The sequence below is a fragment of the Pelodiscus sinensis genome, chromosome 1 (genome assembly GCF_049634645.1).
Source record: "Pelodiscus sinensis isolate JC-2024 chromosome 1, ASM4963464v1, whole genome shotgun sequence".
NCBI lineage: Eukaryota > Metazoa > Chordata > Testudines > Trionychidae > Pelodiscus > Pelodiscus sinensis.
The window spans coordinates 161978675-161994130 of NC_134711.1; the positions used below are offsets into that span (position 1 = coordinate 161978675).

General features: G+C 43.0%; 1 protein-coding gene across 4 annotated transcripts in view; it reads right to left on the minus strand.

Moving 5' to 3' along the window:
* Positions 1-564: 564 nt before the first annotated feature.
* The window catches only part of MAEL (maelstrom spermatogenic transposon silencer), a 38755-nt gene continuing 23863 nt past the window's right edge, over positions 565-15456 (minus strand). Inside the window, exons 6-12 of one of the 4 annotated variants that reach the window (XM_006124231.4) lie at positions 13445-13572; positions 12287-12341; positions 11074-11215; positions 9061-9123; positions 7330-7462; positions 6751-6829; positions 565-1234 (exon numbers count right to left, since the gene is read on the minus strand). In XM_006124231.4, coding sequence (XP_006124293.2) covers positions 1209-1234; positions 6751-6829; positions 7330-7462; positions 9061-9123; positions 11074-11215; positions 12287-12341; positions 13445-13572 — 626 coding nt within the window. In that variant the 3' untranslated portion in view covers positions 565-1208. Of the gene's footprint in view, positions 1235-1811; positions 4325-6750; positions 6830-7329; positions 7463-9060; positions 9124-11073; positions 11216-12286; positions 12342-13444; positions 13573-15456 lie in introns of those variants that run through there. The other 3 variants (XM_075909208.1, XM_006124229.4, XM_006124230.4) reach the window with 3 other exon arrangements.

Below are 15456 nucleotides of genomic sequence, written 5' to 3' on the forward strand. Positions count from 1 at the left end.
AGAAATATTAACCATGGTTTGTAACCGATCCGTTAAATCGGCTTCTGTACCTAATGACTGGAAGATAGACACACCAATGTTTAAAAAAGGGCTCTAGAGGTGATCCTGGCAATCACAGATCGGTAAGTCTAACGTCAGTACTGGGCAAATTAGTTGGAATTATAGTTAAGAATAGAATTTTCAGACACACAGAAGAACATAATTTGTTGGGAAAAGTCAACATGGTTCCTGTAAAGGGAAATCATGCCTTACTAATCTACTAGAGATATGAGTGATTGGGCAACAAAATGATAAATGAATTTTAATACTGATAAATGCTCATTAGAATAAATAATCCCACCTATACATACAAAATGATGTCGAATAATTTAGCTATAACCACTCAAGAGAGATCTTGGAGTCATTGTGGATAGTTCTCTGAAGACATCCACTAAATGTACATCAGCAATCAAAAAAAGCAAACAATGTTAGGAATCATTTAAAAAGCAATAGAAAACAAGACAGAAAATATTTTATTGCCTGTATATAAATCCATGGTACGCCCACATCTTGCATACGGCATACAGACATGGTCGCCTCATCTCAAAGAAAGACATATTGGCATTGGAAAAGGGTCAGAAAAGGGCAACAAAAATGATTAGGGGCTTGAAATGAGTATCATATGAAGAGAGATTAAAAAACTAGAACCTTTCAGCTTAGAAAAGGGGAGACTAAGGGGGGATATGATACAGGTCTAGAAAATCATGACAGGTATAGAAACAGAATAAGGAAGAGTTAATTACTGTCCCCATAACATAAGAACTAGGGGGTCACCAAATGAAATTAATAGGTAGCAGCTTCAAAACAAACAAAACGACGTTCTTCTTCACGCAGCGCAAGTCAACCAGAAGATGTTGTGAAGACTAAGACATTAACAGAATTCACAAAATAACTAGATAAATTCATGGAGGTTAGGTCCATCATTACTTATTAGCCAGAATGGGTAGGAATGGTGTCCCTAGCCTCTGTTTCTCAGGGTCTGGAAATGGATGACACGAGGGAGATCACTAGATGATTACCTGTTCTGCTCATGCCCTTGGGGGCATCTGGCATTGGCCATTGTGGGAAGACAGGATACTGGGCTAGATGGACCTTTGATTTGATCCAGTATGGAGGTTCTTATGTTCTTAATGTGCTCTCTTTAAGACTCCACTCCATTTTCATAACTCTCAGACAGTTTCTCTGGCCAATATTTCTGAAAGGGCAAGCAGAGGGGAGTGTCATACTTGACTAAGAACCGTATTTTAGTAAAGTGAATTCTTTGATACAGTCTTAGTTTAAAAGAGGTTGTCACCCATCAGTGTCACTGGACCGAGCCAAGAGACAACCCACATTAGCAGGAAGGCAATGAGTCAGGTCTGACTAAAGTAGTTAATTAAGGTGGCTTGTGGAAGGGAGACACTTAAAGACAGTTTAATTTGTATAGAGCTTGAACATCCACACACCCACACAATATTAAGCATGTACTTTACACATGGTGAAAAACAATGTTTAAAGCAATCAGGCTGTATCACTCAAACTCTTCCCAGATGCTATATTCCCTTTGTCTTGTTATTTCCCTAGCACATTTCCATGACAACATGACTGAAAGTTTGCATGGACTTGCTGCAGCTTTCAATTACAACAGTCTGTGTATTAGCAGACTGTTTGTAATGATGACCTTCAGCATTACACACTTTTAAAACGGAAAAAAAACCCACCCGCTAATGATGGTTTAGTTGACAACTACATTCCCCCCACCACGTATATGCAAAAGTTGAATTCGTAAAGCTAAAATATCAAGCTATTCAGAAGCGAGGAAATCAGAGCACCAGATGCAATGGGAACATTCACCACAACCGCTCACATCTACCACCATGATCCTCTTCTATACAACACACGTACTGTAGCGATGCAAAATGCACGATATCCATCTTAAGTGTGAAACACTCTGAGTCATCTATTTTAATATTTATATTACAGTAGAAAGACAGTATCTCATTTTGCTGGACATTGTGATAAAACAGTGACGGTCTTGAATTTACAGTTCACTACCTATGGTGTATAAATGTATATTGTAGAATTTGTATACTACTATAATGCAAAGATGCAGAAAAGTAGACTTGTGGGAATGTTAAATCTAAATTTCTGGTTTTTTGCAAAGCAACATCTTAGTTGTCATGACATCTAGATGTTATGCCAATAATCACATTTACATTACATTTTGCTTTATTTGCAAGATTGATACAATGGATACTGTGAACCAAGAAAGTTTATTTTTTTAATAAAGAGAAATACTTTGTCTTCTGCACAAACAATATAATCAAAACCAAACAGAATTTTATTACAATGTTCAATTCTCAAAACAGCCAAATGATGACCAAAATTTGAGTGAATTGGGGGAGCAGAGAAGGAGCAGTGGTGTTCGTAAAGATAATGTTAGCCTAACAGCTTCTCTTCGTTAAGAAAACATCTGGACCAGTGAAACTATAATGATGTAATCAACACTTCCAAGTTCTCTGAATAGGAACAAACCTTTAGTGTCATCCAAACATGACTGGAGTCTTGTTTCTTCTTCACAATGATCACATCAAATATTTCCAGATGCTTACACCCAGAAACTCAGTTTCAAAGGCTTTCTGATCTCCCACCTAATAAAGGACCATTACTAACATTGGAAAAGGGAGACCTGTCAAGTGGAGGGAAAGCTTCTTTTGAAAGCGTCATGAAACTTTGGAATCATCCAATGAAGCTTCCTGGGCATATAGGTTGGCCTTACAGGTAGGAAGTATCAAGGCAGTTCAGTGATCTTGTATATCGTAGCTTATGTACAAAAGATGCTACTTTCTAGATGCAGCAGTACCTATCCAAGCACTTATCTTACCACTTATCATTGTAGTGTCTAAGCTCCTTATAAGGATAAGCATATTAAAGGTTTCATAAGTGCCAGAAGAGTTGACTTATCTACATTTTGCTTCCTACCAGGGACACATTACATTTTGTAACACTACAATTAATTGCTATGGAATTATCACATAAGAGAAACTTCAGGTGGAGTGAACGATGGAACAGCTCAAATGAAGTTAAAAGAAAAAAAGAGCTTGTTTCTTTCTAAAGGCAACTGCCTTAAAACATAAGATTAGAAAATAATTTACAGAAGACAAACAACTTTTCAGGAAACTGCTAAAACTCCTCTCTTTCCTCAGAGGTATGGCATTCAATTCTCTAATAAAATGCGATAAAGTTTCTACATTCACTCTCATTCTTACAGGTACTCCAAAATGCTAATAGCCAGCACTTACTCCAGGCCTCCTTGGCATCTGAAATTGTACAAAAGACTAATGGCTTGGGGATTACTTTTAAAGAGAGAAGTTACAAACTTTATCATCAGCTCCTCCTTGTACCTTGAGGTTCATAACAATGTAGCATAACACCAGTATTCACCAGCACAGCTACAGAGAAAAGCCAATACCCCTGTCACCCTGTCGTATTTTCAATGCCCATCAGAACAAGACTCCTTCATAGCAAGTTTTAAACAAAAGGAAGATTTTCCACCAACAAATATTAGTCTCTTTACTTTCCCAACTCCACTATTCAATCCATCCTGCCACCCAGGAAGAATTTAGACCTTTGAGACATTTCCACCCATTCTTTCAGTATTAGAATGCCTCCCAGCTACCGTATCATTTTATATGGCTATATGTAGAGAAGACTATCTTCCAACATCTAACAAAGGGGTGGGAGTGGGGATGAGACCATGGTGCTAGGGAGATTAAAGAAATTTATCATTCAAATAATGAATTTAACACTATATAACCACCAGAAGATCAGAAGAATGTTTAACATGCAGTTACTGACCACAACCCTTTCTTGCAATTCTCCTCCCACTACCCAGCAAAGGAAATGGGGATGAATTTACTCGAGAGAGAGCAAGAAGTTGCCAATTCAAAATAGTTTTTATAGACAAAACCAGGATTTTCTTCTACTTGAAGCAAACTTCTACCTCAGTTAATGGTTCGTCGTCATTCTAAGGGAACTGTTAAATTGGGTCAAGGGAAGGGAAATGTATTTTATGATTTTGCATACAGAGGTGAGAAAGCAATGGCAGTCTAGTGAAGTCCCAGACTACAATGGGAGTACAGAAAAGCAGGATGTGCAGTTCTCCTGGTAAAGTAAGGAGACAGAGCAGGCTTTCAGTTGTCGGAGGACTTGGAAAGTCTGGAGACACTCTCCAGCAAGCGAGTGATTCCTCTTCCTCGCATGGTACATGTTCTACATGGTGATCTCACTCCACTTGGACGTTCACCTACGAAATTAACCAGTACATTTTGCAAGTCAAGCAGCTCTTAAAATATTCACAATTCAAGAGTTCTGCTGTCCTACTTTCCCTTGCTCCAGATGAAAACTAGTGGGGCTGCACCTTTTGATTGTCCTAACCAAGAAACAGTGTCTTGGACTCTGAAATGTTCTTGATGTACATCAAATGCCTCAGTGTCACCCTTCTGAAAAAAGCTCATGACTTGTTCTTTGTGGTCTTAGTGCAGGGGTTGAATCAGGCCAAGTCAGAGAACTGATATTGTTCCCTGTTTGGCATCTTGTGCTCCAGAACCTAAAATTTCATTTTAAATCCCTTCCTGCCCCAGCCAGATCTACACAAATAACTGAACCAATTCTAGTCGCTGGTTTGACTTCCCTTAGGCAAACCTTTAATGGGTACTTGTCTCCTATAATTTCAACACAGCAAGTCCTAGTTTACCTCATCTACACTAACAGTTTTCATCAATGCAGCTACATCACTGCTTGGAAACAAGGCAAATGAGATAAACAAAACCTAATTTTCTAGCTCTTATGTAGGTAAAGTAAACCAGACTTAAAAGCGTGAACAGAGTGTGAATACAGTGATGTCTGCTAGAATTTACAGACAGCTGACAGACTAGATCTGAGAAAGGAGTGAATGACAGCTTTCATCCTGGATGCAGACTAAGCGTGGGCAATAAGTGACCGGATATGGTTTTCCAGGATTAGCCCCTGGCAGCCTACTGGTGCTTTATTTACCTACGCCTCCACAGGTACGGCCACTTCTGGCTCCTGTTGGCTGCAGATCACTGTTCCCAATGGGAGCTGTGGGAAGTGGCATGGACCAGGACTGAGAATGGTGGGAACATTGATCCGTGGCCAACTAGAGCTGCAAGCAGCCATACCTGTGAACATGCAGGTGAATAAAGAACCAGAAGCACACCAGGGGCAAACCCTGGTGAACCACCTCCAGCTTATTGCCCACTCTTGGTGTAGACCCAAGCTGGAACATGTTATTAACAACTATTTTGCTGCTAATAAGATTATTTACTTTGGTCTGGAAACTTAAGTTTCGTGGAACCTTTTTTGCCATTTCACATTTTCTATTAGGCATTCAGATGTCTCTGTGTGTATAAAGTTACAAGTTAAAAGTAAATTTTCATCAAGGCAATGTTAAAGTTGAGCATTTAAGCACAAGAGTCCGGAAAGGCCTGAGTTAGATTCTCCTAGCAATGTTAGTGCACCCACATTGCACGCATCTATTGAACTTCAAAAGCAGAAACTGGCCCATTGTCCATTGCTCCAAGCAAATCACTGTCTCTGGTGGGGTTATACAGAGCAAAAGCAGAATTTGGCACAGTATATGCTATATATGTGGATTAACACTGCCAAGAGTATACAAAGGAAAAGTTCTCAATTGTTCTGCTTTTGTTTTATTGATTTAACAGAAGTAACCAAAAAAGTTTAAAGAAAACCCTACTTTATGCAGCAAGTAAACAGTGTTTGGTCCAACTCCACAATCTTGCAACTTGAAATACAGCAAGATTGCATGTACAATAAAAAAAACTCAACACAGATTTCAGTTTTCTTGCAAACTCACAGCTACTAGCCCTCAGTGAAAACTAGCAATGATCTGACATTTCAGTTACCCTTGTGCAAAGGTCATAATTTGAGGCCTAGAAAGAAGATTAGTAATAGAGATATAGCCGTGTTAGTCTAGTCTAGCTGAAACAAAAAAACGGGACTACGTAGCACTTTAAAGACTAAGAAGATGTTTTAAAAGCTCATCACCTAATAAACCATCTTGTTAGTCTTTAAAGTGCTACATAGTCCCGTTTTTTGTTTTAGAAAGAAGATCTATTTCTTTGATCACTTAACTCAGAAATACCTGGGCAAATGCAGCTCATATTTTCCATACATGTAACCTTGGGGCTCTACCCAACTAAACAGTATTTTAGCCCCCAAAGGCAGATTTCTAAGGAGTCAGGAATTATAACGGAAGTCACATTGCAACAAGTATTCATTGAGTTTGAATGTACTGTGCTTTATATACAAGAAAAAGTGTTGGGAAGACGATTCTACCCCAAATACCCACTAAGAAATCTTGTCTCATCCCTGGTGTCTGCTGAGAGGAGGTCTACAGGGAAATAGAGGTAACAGCATGAGCACAATGAACTGGAGAAGTCCTTTTTGGCTCTGGGAATTCTTTCCAGTACAATGGGTGCTGGCTCATATGGCTGAAATCAGATATTAGTTTAACCAAATCTATAACTGTACACATGAATCAGCAGAAGCCAAGAGAGGTATTGTGATGATCATCTGGCCATTTACTGTATTCAGAGACAAGAGGGCTAAAGAAGGAGAGTGCCATAGTCATGTGACAAAGACTTAATTCTCATTTCTTTCCTTTCCCAAATATGAAAGTCTCAAACTCACCAGCAGATGTGGAAGCTGCTTGTTTCTGAACTGGAGAACTGAAGTATCGATTATAACCAGGATTCTCAGCCCTCAGCTTCTGTAGCAAAAAAAAAAAAAAAAAAAAATTCAAATCCCTCCTCTCAGAACAGACAAGTGTTCTCTTTCACAGAATATCCACCATACCTACTCGTGATACCAAAGAGTGCTAGGCAAAGATTTAGGCGAGACAGTAAAACATACACAATATTTGGCTGCCTACGTGCATAGGATTCAAACAGGTTAATTCTCCTGCCTCTTATTTCAGAAGTGGCATTTCTGCAGGTGTATTTTGGAGGACCTCATGGACAGATCAGAGTTTTTTGCAGCAAAGGGTTGGGACAAACTTCAGAAAGATGTCTAACCAATAGTGGAGAACTTTCCTGGTTGGCTTTCCCAATACCCTATGTGCAGTATTAACAAGGATGTCACCTATTGTAAAAGTGAGTATCTGACACTGGGAGATCAACTACACAGCCCCAGGAAGAAATCAAGCCACCTTCAGGAAAAGAGTATTCATAACAGCTTGAAATAATTCAGCACAAATTTAAACAAGATGACCTGGAAACGGCCAGCATCCAATACCACCATCTTGGGATTTATGTTGTTGCTGGAGTCGTAGTCCTGAAGAGGTAGGTGAGCTGCTGTGAGTGAGAATCCATACACACTTGCCAGAGTGTTACTGATGCAATAGCTACATTGAGCAAAATAAAAAAAAAAAAGAGTAATAAGATTTTGTGCTGTATTTTTATATACAAAGGCAGCACAGCCCCACCTCTTTTTATGGTGAAGGACATACAGAAGCTATTACCAACACTTTGAGGTGTGTATGGGTGTAGGGAGGAAAGGTGAGCTATGAAGACTACATCATAACATTCATTCACCCAGAAAAAAAGACAACCTGCTTTAAAAATTATATATGAAGCTACAAGAATCTTTTGCCCCCATCATTAAAATGCAGTGACCTCCGAGTGAAACATGGCAATTGATTAATGTTGCACAGCATTATTAAATCAGTTTGAGCATGAAGACTGCTACTATATCCAACTGCTGGTAAAATAATGCAGTTATTTAAAAGGATATTTGCCCAAATAACTCCTACTTTTACTCCCAAAAAGCACAGCAAACAGGGCCATGCGTGAGTTTCTAGAATAGAAATTGGTACAAAGTCCTTACTACATTCAATCCCAACATAGGAACCCTAGGCTGCTACTATAAAAAGCACAGTGAACTCTAAAGCAGGAAGCACAATCCAAGATGGGGCGCTAATTTATTATGCTAGCGCTATTAGAGTCACCAGACACCCACCAAAGCAGAGGCATTCATGGACAGAGATTGGGGAGGGGTGTCATTGCCTCCCCAAATTGGATACACAATAGAGACAATTTACAAGGTGGAGGGAGAGCAGGCACAAGATGCTCTGTGCATCCAGGTCAGCCATGTGAGCTATGTAAGGGCAGGAGAGCAGATCCTGATTTCTTACAGCAGGGCTCCAGCTTAGGGCCTTTTCAATTTTACTAGCCTATGAGAGACTTGAACCAGAAACACAGGCATCTAGGCACAGCGGTCATATTCTAATCAGTGCTGGTAACACTGCAGCAAATGGAATACAAGATCTGATCTGCTTCCCAAGGGTCTGTGCAGCTACAGCACTGACTGTGTCAAATCCAGATGAGTGACAGAGCAAAAGGAAAGTTAAATGTGCATGGAATGTACTTAGGCAGATGGGCAAAGGGGACAGGTTTGCATTTGTCTGATGTGTGTATGGCACCTTTATGTATCTCTAAAAACCAGGAAGACATGATTCAGAGTTACATTACAGTATTTTGTTTGGTTCTGTTCTGTCAATTTGTTATGCAAATACTGATTTTTAAAGTGATTGCTTGTAAACATGGCAAATAATTATGTTAAAATAAAACATGAAGAGTGATCAAATACACTGTAATTTAAGTATCACAAACAATGGATAAATCCAAAAGTTAGACCTATACCCACTAACAACATTAAACCTTTTGCCCCTTCAAATATAGAAATCAAACTATGGCTACGCAGGCATTGATAACATGGGGTAACATTAAGTTATTATCACATTGCTAATATTTAAACTACAGAGAAGAATAAAGGACACTAATGAAGAGCTATCACGGGCAATAGGAAAGCCATTAGAAAAAAACCCCAACTTGGGAACAACCTTCCTCAGAGGAACTAGAGAAGCCAGAAACCCAGGGCTACAGAGTCCAAAAGCCAAGAACTGTCTGCATATATCAGACACATCCCCTTCATGGTACTCACGCAGTTTTCTTGCAGGATGCTAAGGCACAGAACAGGATATCATTCTCTTCATGCCACTTGCATCTAAGTGCAGATTGAAATTCCTCAGTTCATAATGGAAATAAAACCACACCCTTAACTGAGATGGATATAATTAATCTAGCTAGATTAGAAACCTGTTGGCTGATGACAACCTCCTGTTCACCTAGTCATTTTCCATGTAATTAAAACCAGACCTAGAAAATTTCTGGCATAATCTTGGTGCCCAAAAGTAAATTTTAAAAAGGGACCATATCACATGAGAACCTGAAAGCGAAACAAGGAATATAGTTTTTGTCTATAATATGCATTCAAAAAGTGCATATTGCGAGAAATGTATTAAAACTAGGGATGTTAAATTTCTATTAATCAGCAAATCGAGTAGTTGATGGAATTAAGTCAGCTCCCCCCAGCACCCACTTGTGCTCCCCCCTGGCTGCCTCTCTCTGATAGAGGCAGCCGGGGGGGGGGGGGGGGGAAGGGGGCAACTAGCTGATTTCCTACTCGACTGCCTGATAAGAATTTGCTTAATGGGTAGTCGACTATTTGCTTACATCTCTAATTAAAACTGAATCTTAATCAAATATAAGGTGTTTCACTCTTAGGCATATCTATGTAAACCCAATTAAGGCAGTGGACTTTCAAGGATGTAACAAGAACCTGGCTACAATTTATAATCTAAGCACCCATATTAAAAAAAACCAAAACTGTATTTTTGCAGCCAGAAGTACAGTCTAGCAATAAAATTCCAACCATTTACCTGTATTTTAATTCATAGGATACAAGTAAGACCATCTGACTATTATCGTTCTATGGATTATTAATGAAGCAGACACTCTTTCAAACATTTCTTTAATGCAATTGTAATGGGGTTGTGAAATATACAGAAGCAAAAATACTCACATTTGCCCTGCACTGGCCCTTTAAGGGCAAAAGCCCAGCCCTGAGTGAGGGCTGGGCGTGAAGCCCCAGCTGAGGCAGCTCTGCTAATGAGGGCCCAGCTTGGGGCTAGATAAAGGACGACTCCTGGAGGGAGGGAAAACTGACTGCTGCTCTGTCTGGAGAGCAGTAGGGACCTGACTGCCAGGAAAGCAGGCGGCTTCCTTGAGGTAGAGCAGTGCTGGGGAAGAAAGGCTTTGGCCAAGTAAGCCCCCCAGCTGCAAGACCTGAAGCTACCGGAGCTGCGGGAGGTAGCTATGGCAGGCCGGGCTGCAGGAAGCAGCCATGGGAGGCAGGGCTGTGGGAGGCAGCCACAGTAGGGAGGGGCAACAGGTCCACATCCCTTTGCCAGTGATGAGTGGCCATTACAGACTACAGTCTGCCCCTGGAGGCAGGGAGCTAGATGAAGACTGGCAGTGGGTCACTGAGGCAAGGTGGGTACAGAAGAGGTGGGTGTTCCCAGGGAGAACAACTGGGGGGTACCTGGGAGAAGAGAGGACCCTGGAGTGTGCAGTGGAGTAAACAACATTTCTCCCGCCCGCCCCGGAAGGGGGCAGAGAGACTGGAGTGGGCACTGCCGGAGGGCAGTGTCCTGAAGAGGAAGCCATGGTTAAGGAAGAACCCGGAGTGAGTCCAGCTGGAGGAAAGTGCCCAATGAAACAAGCTAATTCCCCAAGGCAACCAGCTGAAGGCACCATGCTGGTGTGTCTACTCCGTGATACTCCCAAACACAAGCACATAAAAGTATTATCTCACCCCATCCCTATCCACTCTGTCAGGCTCAAAAGCATCTGCCTCCCAGCCTTCAAACCTATTCTTACACTTGAAAATCAGAGACGTACTGTCCAAGAGCGTATTTCTTCCAGCCATATACGAGCTATGATCCAAGGAGGACCAACTTAATGATGAGACTAGATTTTACGTATACACATTCTTTACTTTGGTTTTAGGTTGTGTGTGTAGGGCACTGGGAGATAGTTTAAAGAACATGGCTAACAGTTACCACTATAACATCTTTCTGTTCAGGAAAAAGGGAAGAGCCAATGCCAAGCAGACCTTGTGTTACTGGAGTAGTCCCACATGAAAACATCAAGCAGATTGTGCACCCAGGTCTTGGAAGGCTCCTTTTGAAGTTTCCACTTGTACAGTTCCACCAGCAAGTCTTCCACACTGTGAAGTTCCAGATGGCTCTCAGTACCTGTTACACAGAGAAGACAGAGCCAAGAAGAGGAGAAGGAATGGCTACAACTTTGCCAAAGACATGTGGAATAGAGAAGAAAATATAAACACTCCTTGCAATCTTAAAAAATTAACAAGGGGGCTGTGACCCCTGCTCACTACGCTTGCCAAACCCCTTCTCATAGGGTGTAGGCAACCTTAGTTCTCACCCTAGCAACCAAGGAGGGCTGGGGCTGCAACCGCACCAGCCCGGGCCCCTTCTCCCTCCCTGCCCCCCTCACCTGCAGCCAGGAGCAGCTCGAGGAGAGCTGCCAGCAACTGGCACCCTCAGCGGAATGTGCGATCAGCGCCCCTACCTCCATAGCCCTCAATGGCATAACGTCTTCATTGGGCGCTGCATTAAACGCGGTGCCTTAGACAACTGCTGAGGTTGCCTACATCCACTGGCCCCCCCCTGCCTGCAGCTGTGCCAGCCCAGGTGCTTTCTCCGCCCCGCAATCTCTGCCCATATCATCCAGGCCCTTTCTCCTCTCTCCCTCCACCTGGCTTAAACTTAATTCCCACTTCCAATGCTGCAGCCAGGCCTGGCTATGCCCTCCCTATTCCCCCTTCCCCAGGAGGGCCTGACCCAAGCTGTGTGGGGCCCAGCTCCTCCAGGTCGCCAAGAGGGGCTGTGCCCAAGCCCCCAGCTCCAGCTCTCCCCACAGCCACCAGGGGATTGTGCCAGGCTAACGTAGGCCTGGCTCTCTCCCCACAGCCACCAGTGGTTGGGCCGGGCCAGGCCCAGCCAGAGGCCACGCGGCTCCCACGCCCGCCCGTCCCGAGCACAAGGAAGGGGCAAGGGGAGAGGCTGTAGGTATGGCTCACGGCTCCCTGGAGCACAGGGGACAAGGGAGGCTACACGGCTGAGGGAGGAGCTGCAGGACACAGAGCAATGCATGATGCCACTCTGTCATTCCACAGGAAAAGTTTTATTTTTTTATATACACACACACACACACACACACACACACACACACACACACACACAGAGAGAGAGAGAGAGAGAGAGAGAGACACACACACACACACACACACACACACTTCTCACCTGCTTCCTTAGCCATCCATTTCAGACACCAGTTTACTCTGTACCAGTCATCAGACTAAAAAGAAAAAAGTTTCACAATCACATACTCCAGAATACTACAGCTATGGAGTTTAGTTCCACCTACCCCAGCAGTGGGCAAAGGGGCCTCCGTGGGCCGCATCTAGCCCACCAAGCAGGTGGATCCACCTTTCAGTTGCCTTGCCAGTCTCCCGCACTCAGGCCAATTGAGACTTGGGGAGGGGGGAGTGTGCAAAGTCTCCTCCCCCCACACCGAGGATGTGCAGCTGCTAGAGAGAAATCTCCTAGCCATTCCCCTTCTGGAGTGGCCTAGGACCACTTCATAAATTTCTGAAGTGGACCCCTTTTAGAAATTATTGTCCACCCCGATCTACCCCTCTCACCACCACCATTCCTAAAACATCTTCTGCAGCTATTTTAATTCTTGCACAGCACCACTGTCACGCTTCCTAAAAGTTATCCCTGCACCCCAAAGAGATCATTTCTTTGGTTCTCTTCCAATCACCATTCTGTTTTCTTGAAGGCCTGACACCAAGTCTAATTTTTAGGTATAATTTATTTTAAACAGGAATCCAAGGCCCCATATTTCCTACAGTTTGACCTGCTAGCATGGATGGATCCAAATTACAATACAACTTAAAAAATCCCCCTTCAAAAACTTAGTTTTGACCCTTTAAGCAAAGAAAGGCTGAAACATGAAGCATGATGACCTTGCCCTAGGAGCAGTGGAGATGGCAGTAACAGAAATAAAAGATTTAGAAGTATGTGGAAGGCAACTGCATGGGGAGAACAGAAAAGCAGAGAACTATGTATTCCAGACTCCTGAATCCCTACCCCAAAAATAAGTCAGTGGAAAAAAGAATTTAATTCCACTTTTTTAAAAAAGCAGTACAGAATCAAGAGTCTCTTCTGGTCTGGGATGGGGGGGGGGGGGGGGGGGAGTGAAAACATGGGAAAAGTAGCAAAGAGCATATAATCCCACTCCCCTGCAAGATGGCTATGTTTTAAAAGGGAAAGTGTTTCCTTAGTTATCAGACAGAAATGTAATTACAGATTTTTCTTTAAAGGCTTCTTTAGGCAACTACAATAGAACCATACGTTTTGAAGGTCCGTTCTAACTCGGAGGGGGCTGGATTGTACCTTGCAGTACACAGGTGGCCATCTGCCGCAGTTTGGTTGAACAAATGTGTGAAGTTCATGTAACACAACAGGGTAACCAACTTTTGGGAGCTCAAAACCAGAGATAGGGATCTTGTGAGTGGCATCACCTAATGGAGATTAATGAAGAGAGAAAAATGGAATATGAACAGTCCTTTTTTACATTTTTTTATTAAGAAACACACACACTTTTCTCCATCCCCAGTCCTACCTACCATCCACAGGTAAAAACTGCAAGATTCATGCACCCACCAGAACCTCACCTTTACCAGGCATCTACTTATTTTCTCCCAAATATCTGGGATGTTCTGTGGTGAGAGTCCTACACTGCTTTAAAGAGAGAGTTACCCAAATATTTTGATAAAGGGAGGGGAGAGCTGGGTTAGGTTTTCTTTTCTAGTTTTTCTTTAATAATGTTACTTTAAAGCTTCTCCCCTATGTGTGTACATAGCTTCTAAAAACATGAATCAAATTCACTGGAATTTTATTTTTTTTCCTAACTGAAAGATGCTAATATAAAGTAACATTGTTAAAGAAAAACTAGGAAAGAAAACCTAACCCAGCTCTCCCCTCCCTTTATCAAAATACTTGGGTAACTCTCTCTTTAAAGTGTGTGTAGGACGCACATAGGGGAGATGCTTTATTTACTACTGAAAAGCAGCCACCTCAGAGTTGGAAATGACAGCTGAGAAGCTACATTGAAGTTACACAGTAGTTTAGGACAGAATTACAAAAGGTCAATACAATTTCATGCGGGAGAGCAGATCATAGCCAACAGAACAGGATTACCTACAATGGATGTTTGGCTAAAATGTAATTATTAGAGAAAAGTGTCAGAGGTTCTTTAATGACTAGTTATTCAGAAACAAGAGCTTCTAGTCTACAAAAGACACAGAAACATGAAACCCTCCAGGAAGTTTTCCCTAGTACCCATCGCCCTCGGATGTGAGATGCATAGTTCCCATGAAGCATCACAACTCACAGGCAAAGCAAATGTTTAAAGGGCTGGTATACATTAGGGATGTCAACATGTAGTTGACTATATGATTAACCAATAAGCCCAGGCTTATCAGTTAAACTTGTTGACTACATGCATTCCCCCCCTTGCTGCCTGTATATCGGGGGGAAGCAGGAGCCGGTACTGGTGGAAGTTGCATAAAAGCCAGCTCCACGGTGCCGCCTGCCCCATACTGTGCTGCTGTCTCCATCAGAGGAAGCAGTGGCAATGGGAGGACAGGGGAGGCTGCCGCAAAGCAAGTTCTGACCACAGGTGGTCTGAGCTCCCCATGGATAGGGGCCCCAGCCACTGTGGACAGAGGCTGCTTTGCGACATTCCTCCCGCCGCAAGGATGTGAATGACTAGTCAAGTAGTCAACTATCCGATTAGCAAATGCTTATTGAATAGTCAACACAGTAGTCGACTGTAGTCTCAGAAAGAGGCAGCCAAGGGGCAGTGGAGAGTGGGGTGCTTCAAAGCAGCAGCGCCGCGTGGAACCAGGGGCTATACCTAGGGCTCCACGTGGCACTGCCGCTTTGAAACACTGAGTGCAGCCTGGGGCCAGCCGAGGAGTCCCCACACTCCACATGGAGTTTCAAAACAGCAGAGCCGCACAGAGCCCGGGGTCAGTGGGGAAGTCCCTAGCTGACCCAGGGCTCCATGTGGTGCTGCCACTGTGAAATGCTGCAGGGAGCACGAGGTCATCGGGGGACTGCTCTGCTAGCCCTGTGCTCACTGCAGTGCTTTTGCCTTTGAAGTATAGCAACAGCCTTGGGGAGGCACCCTTATCAACTAATTAGTCAAAATTTAACATCCCTACCCTCCACAGCAGCCTCTGTCCACAGGGAGCTTGGACCCCACAGACAAGGGCTGCTGCCACCTTGCACTGCCACCTATGTATCGAGGCAGAAGTGTGGGGCGGCAGTCAGATAGTCTGCATAGGGAGCTGATGTTTAAATTGGCCCCTGCCTGCCACTCCACACAGCTGCCTCTGACA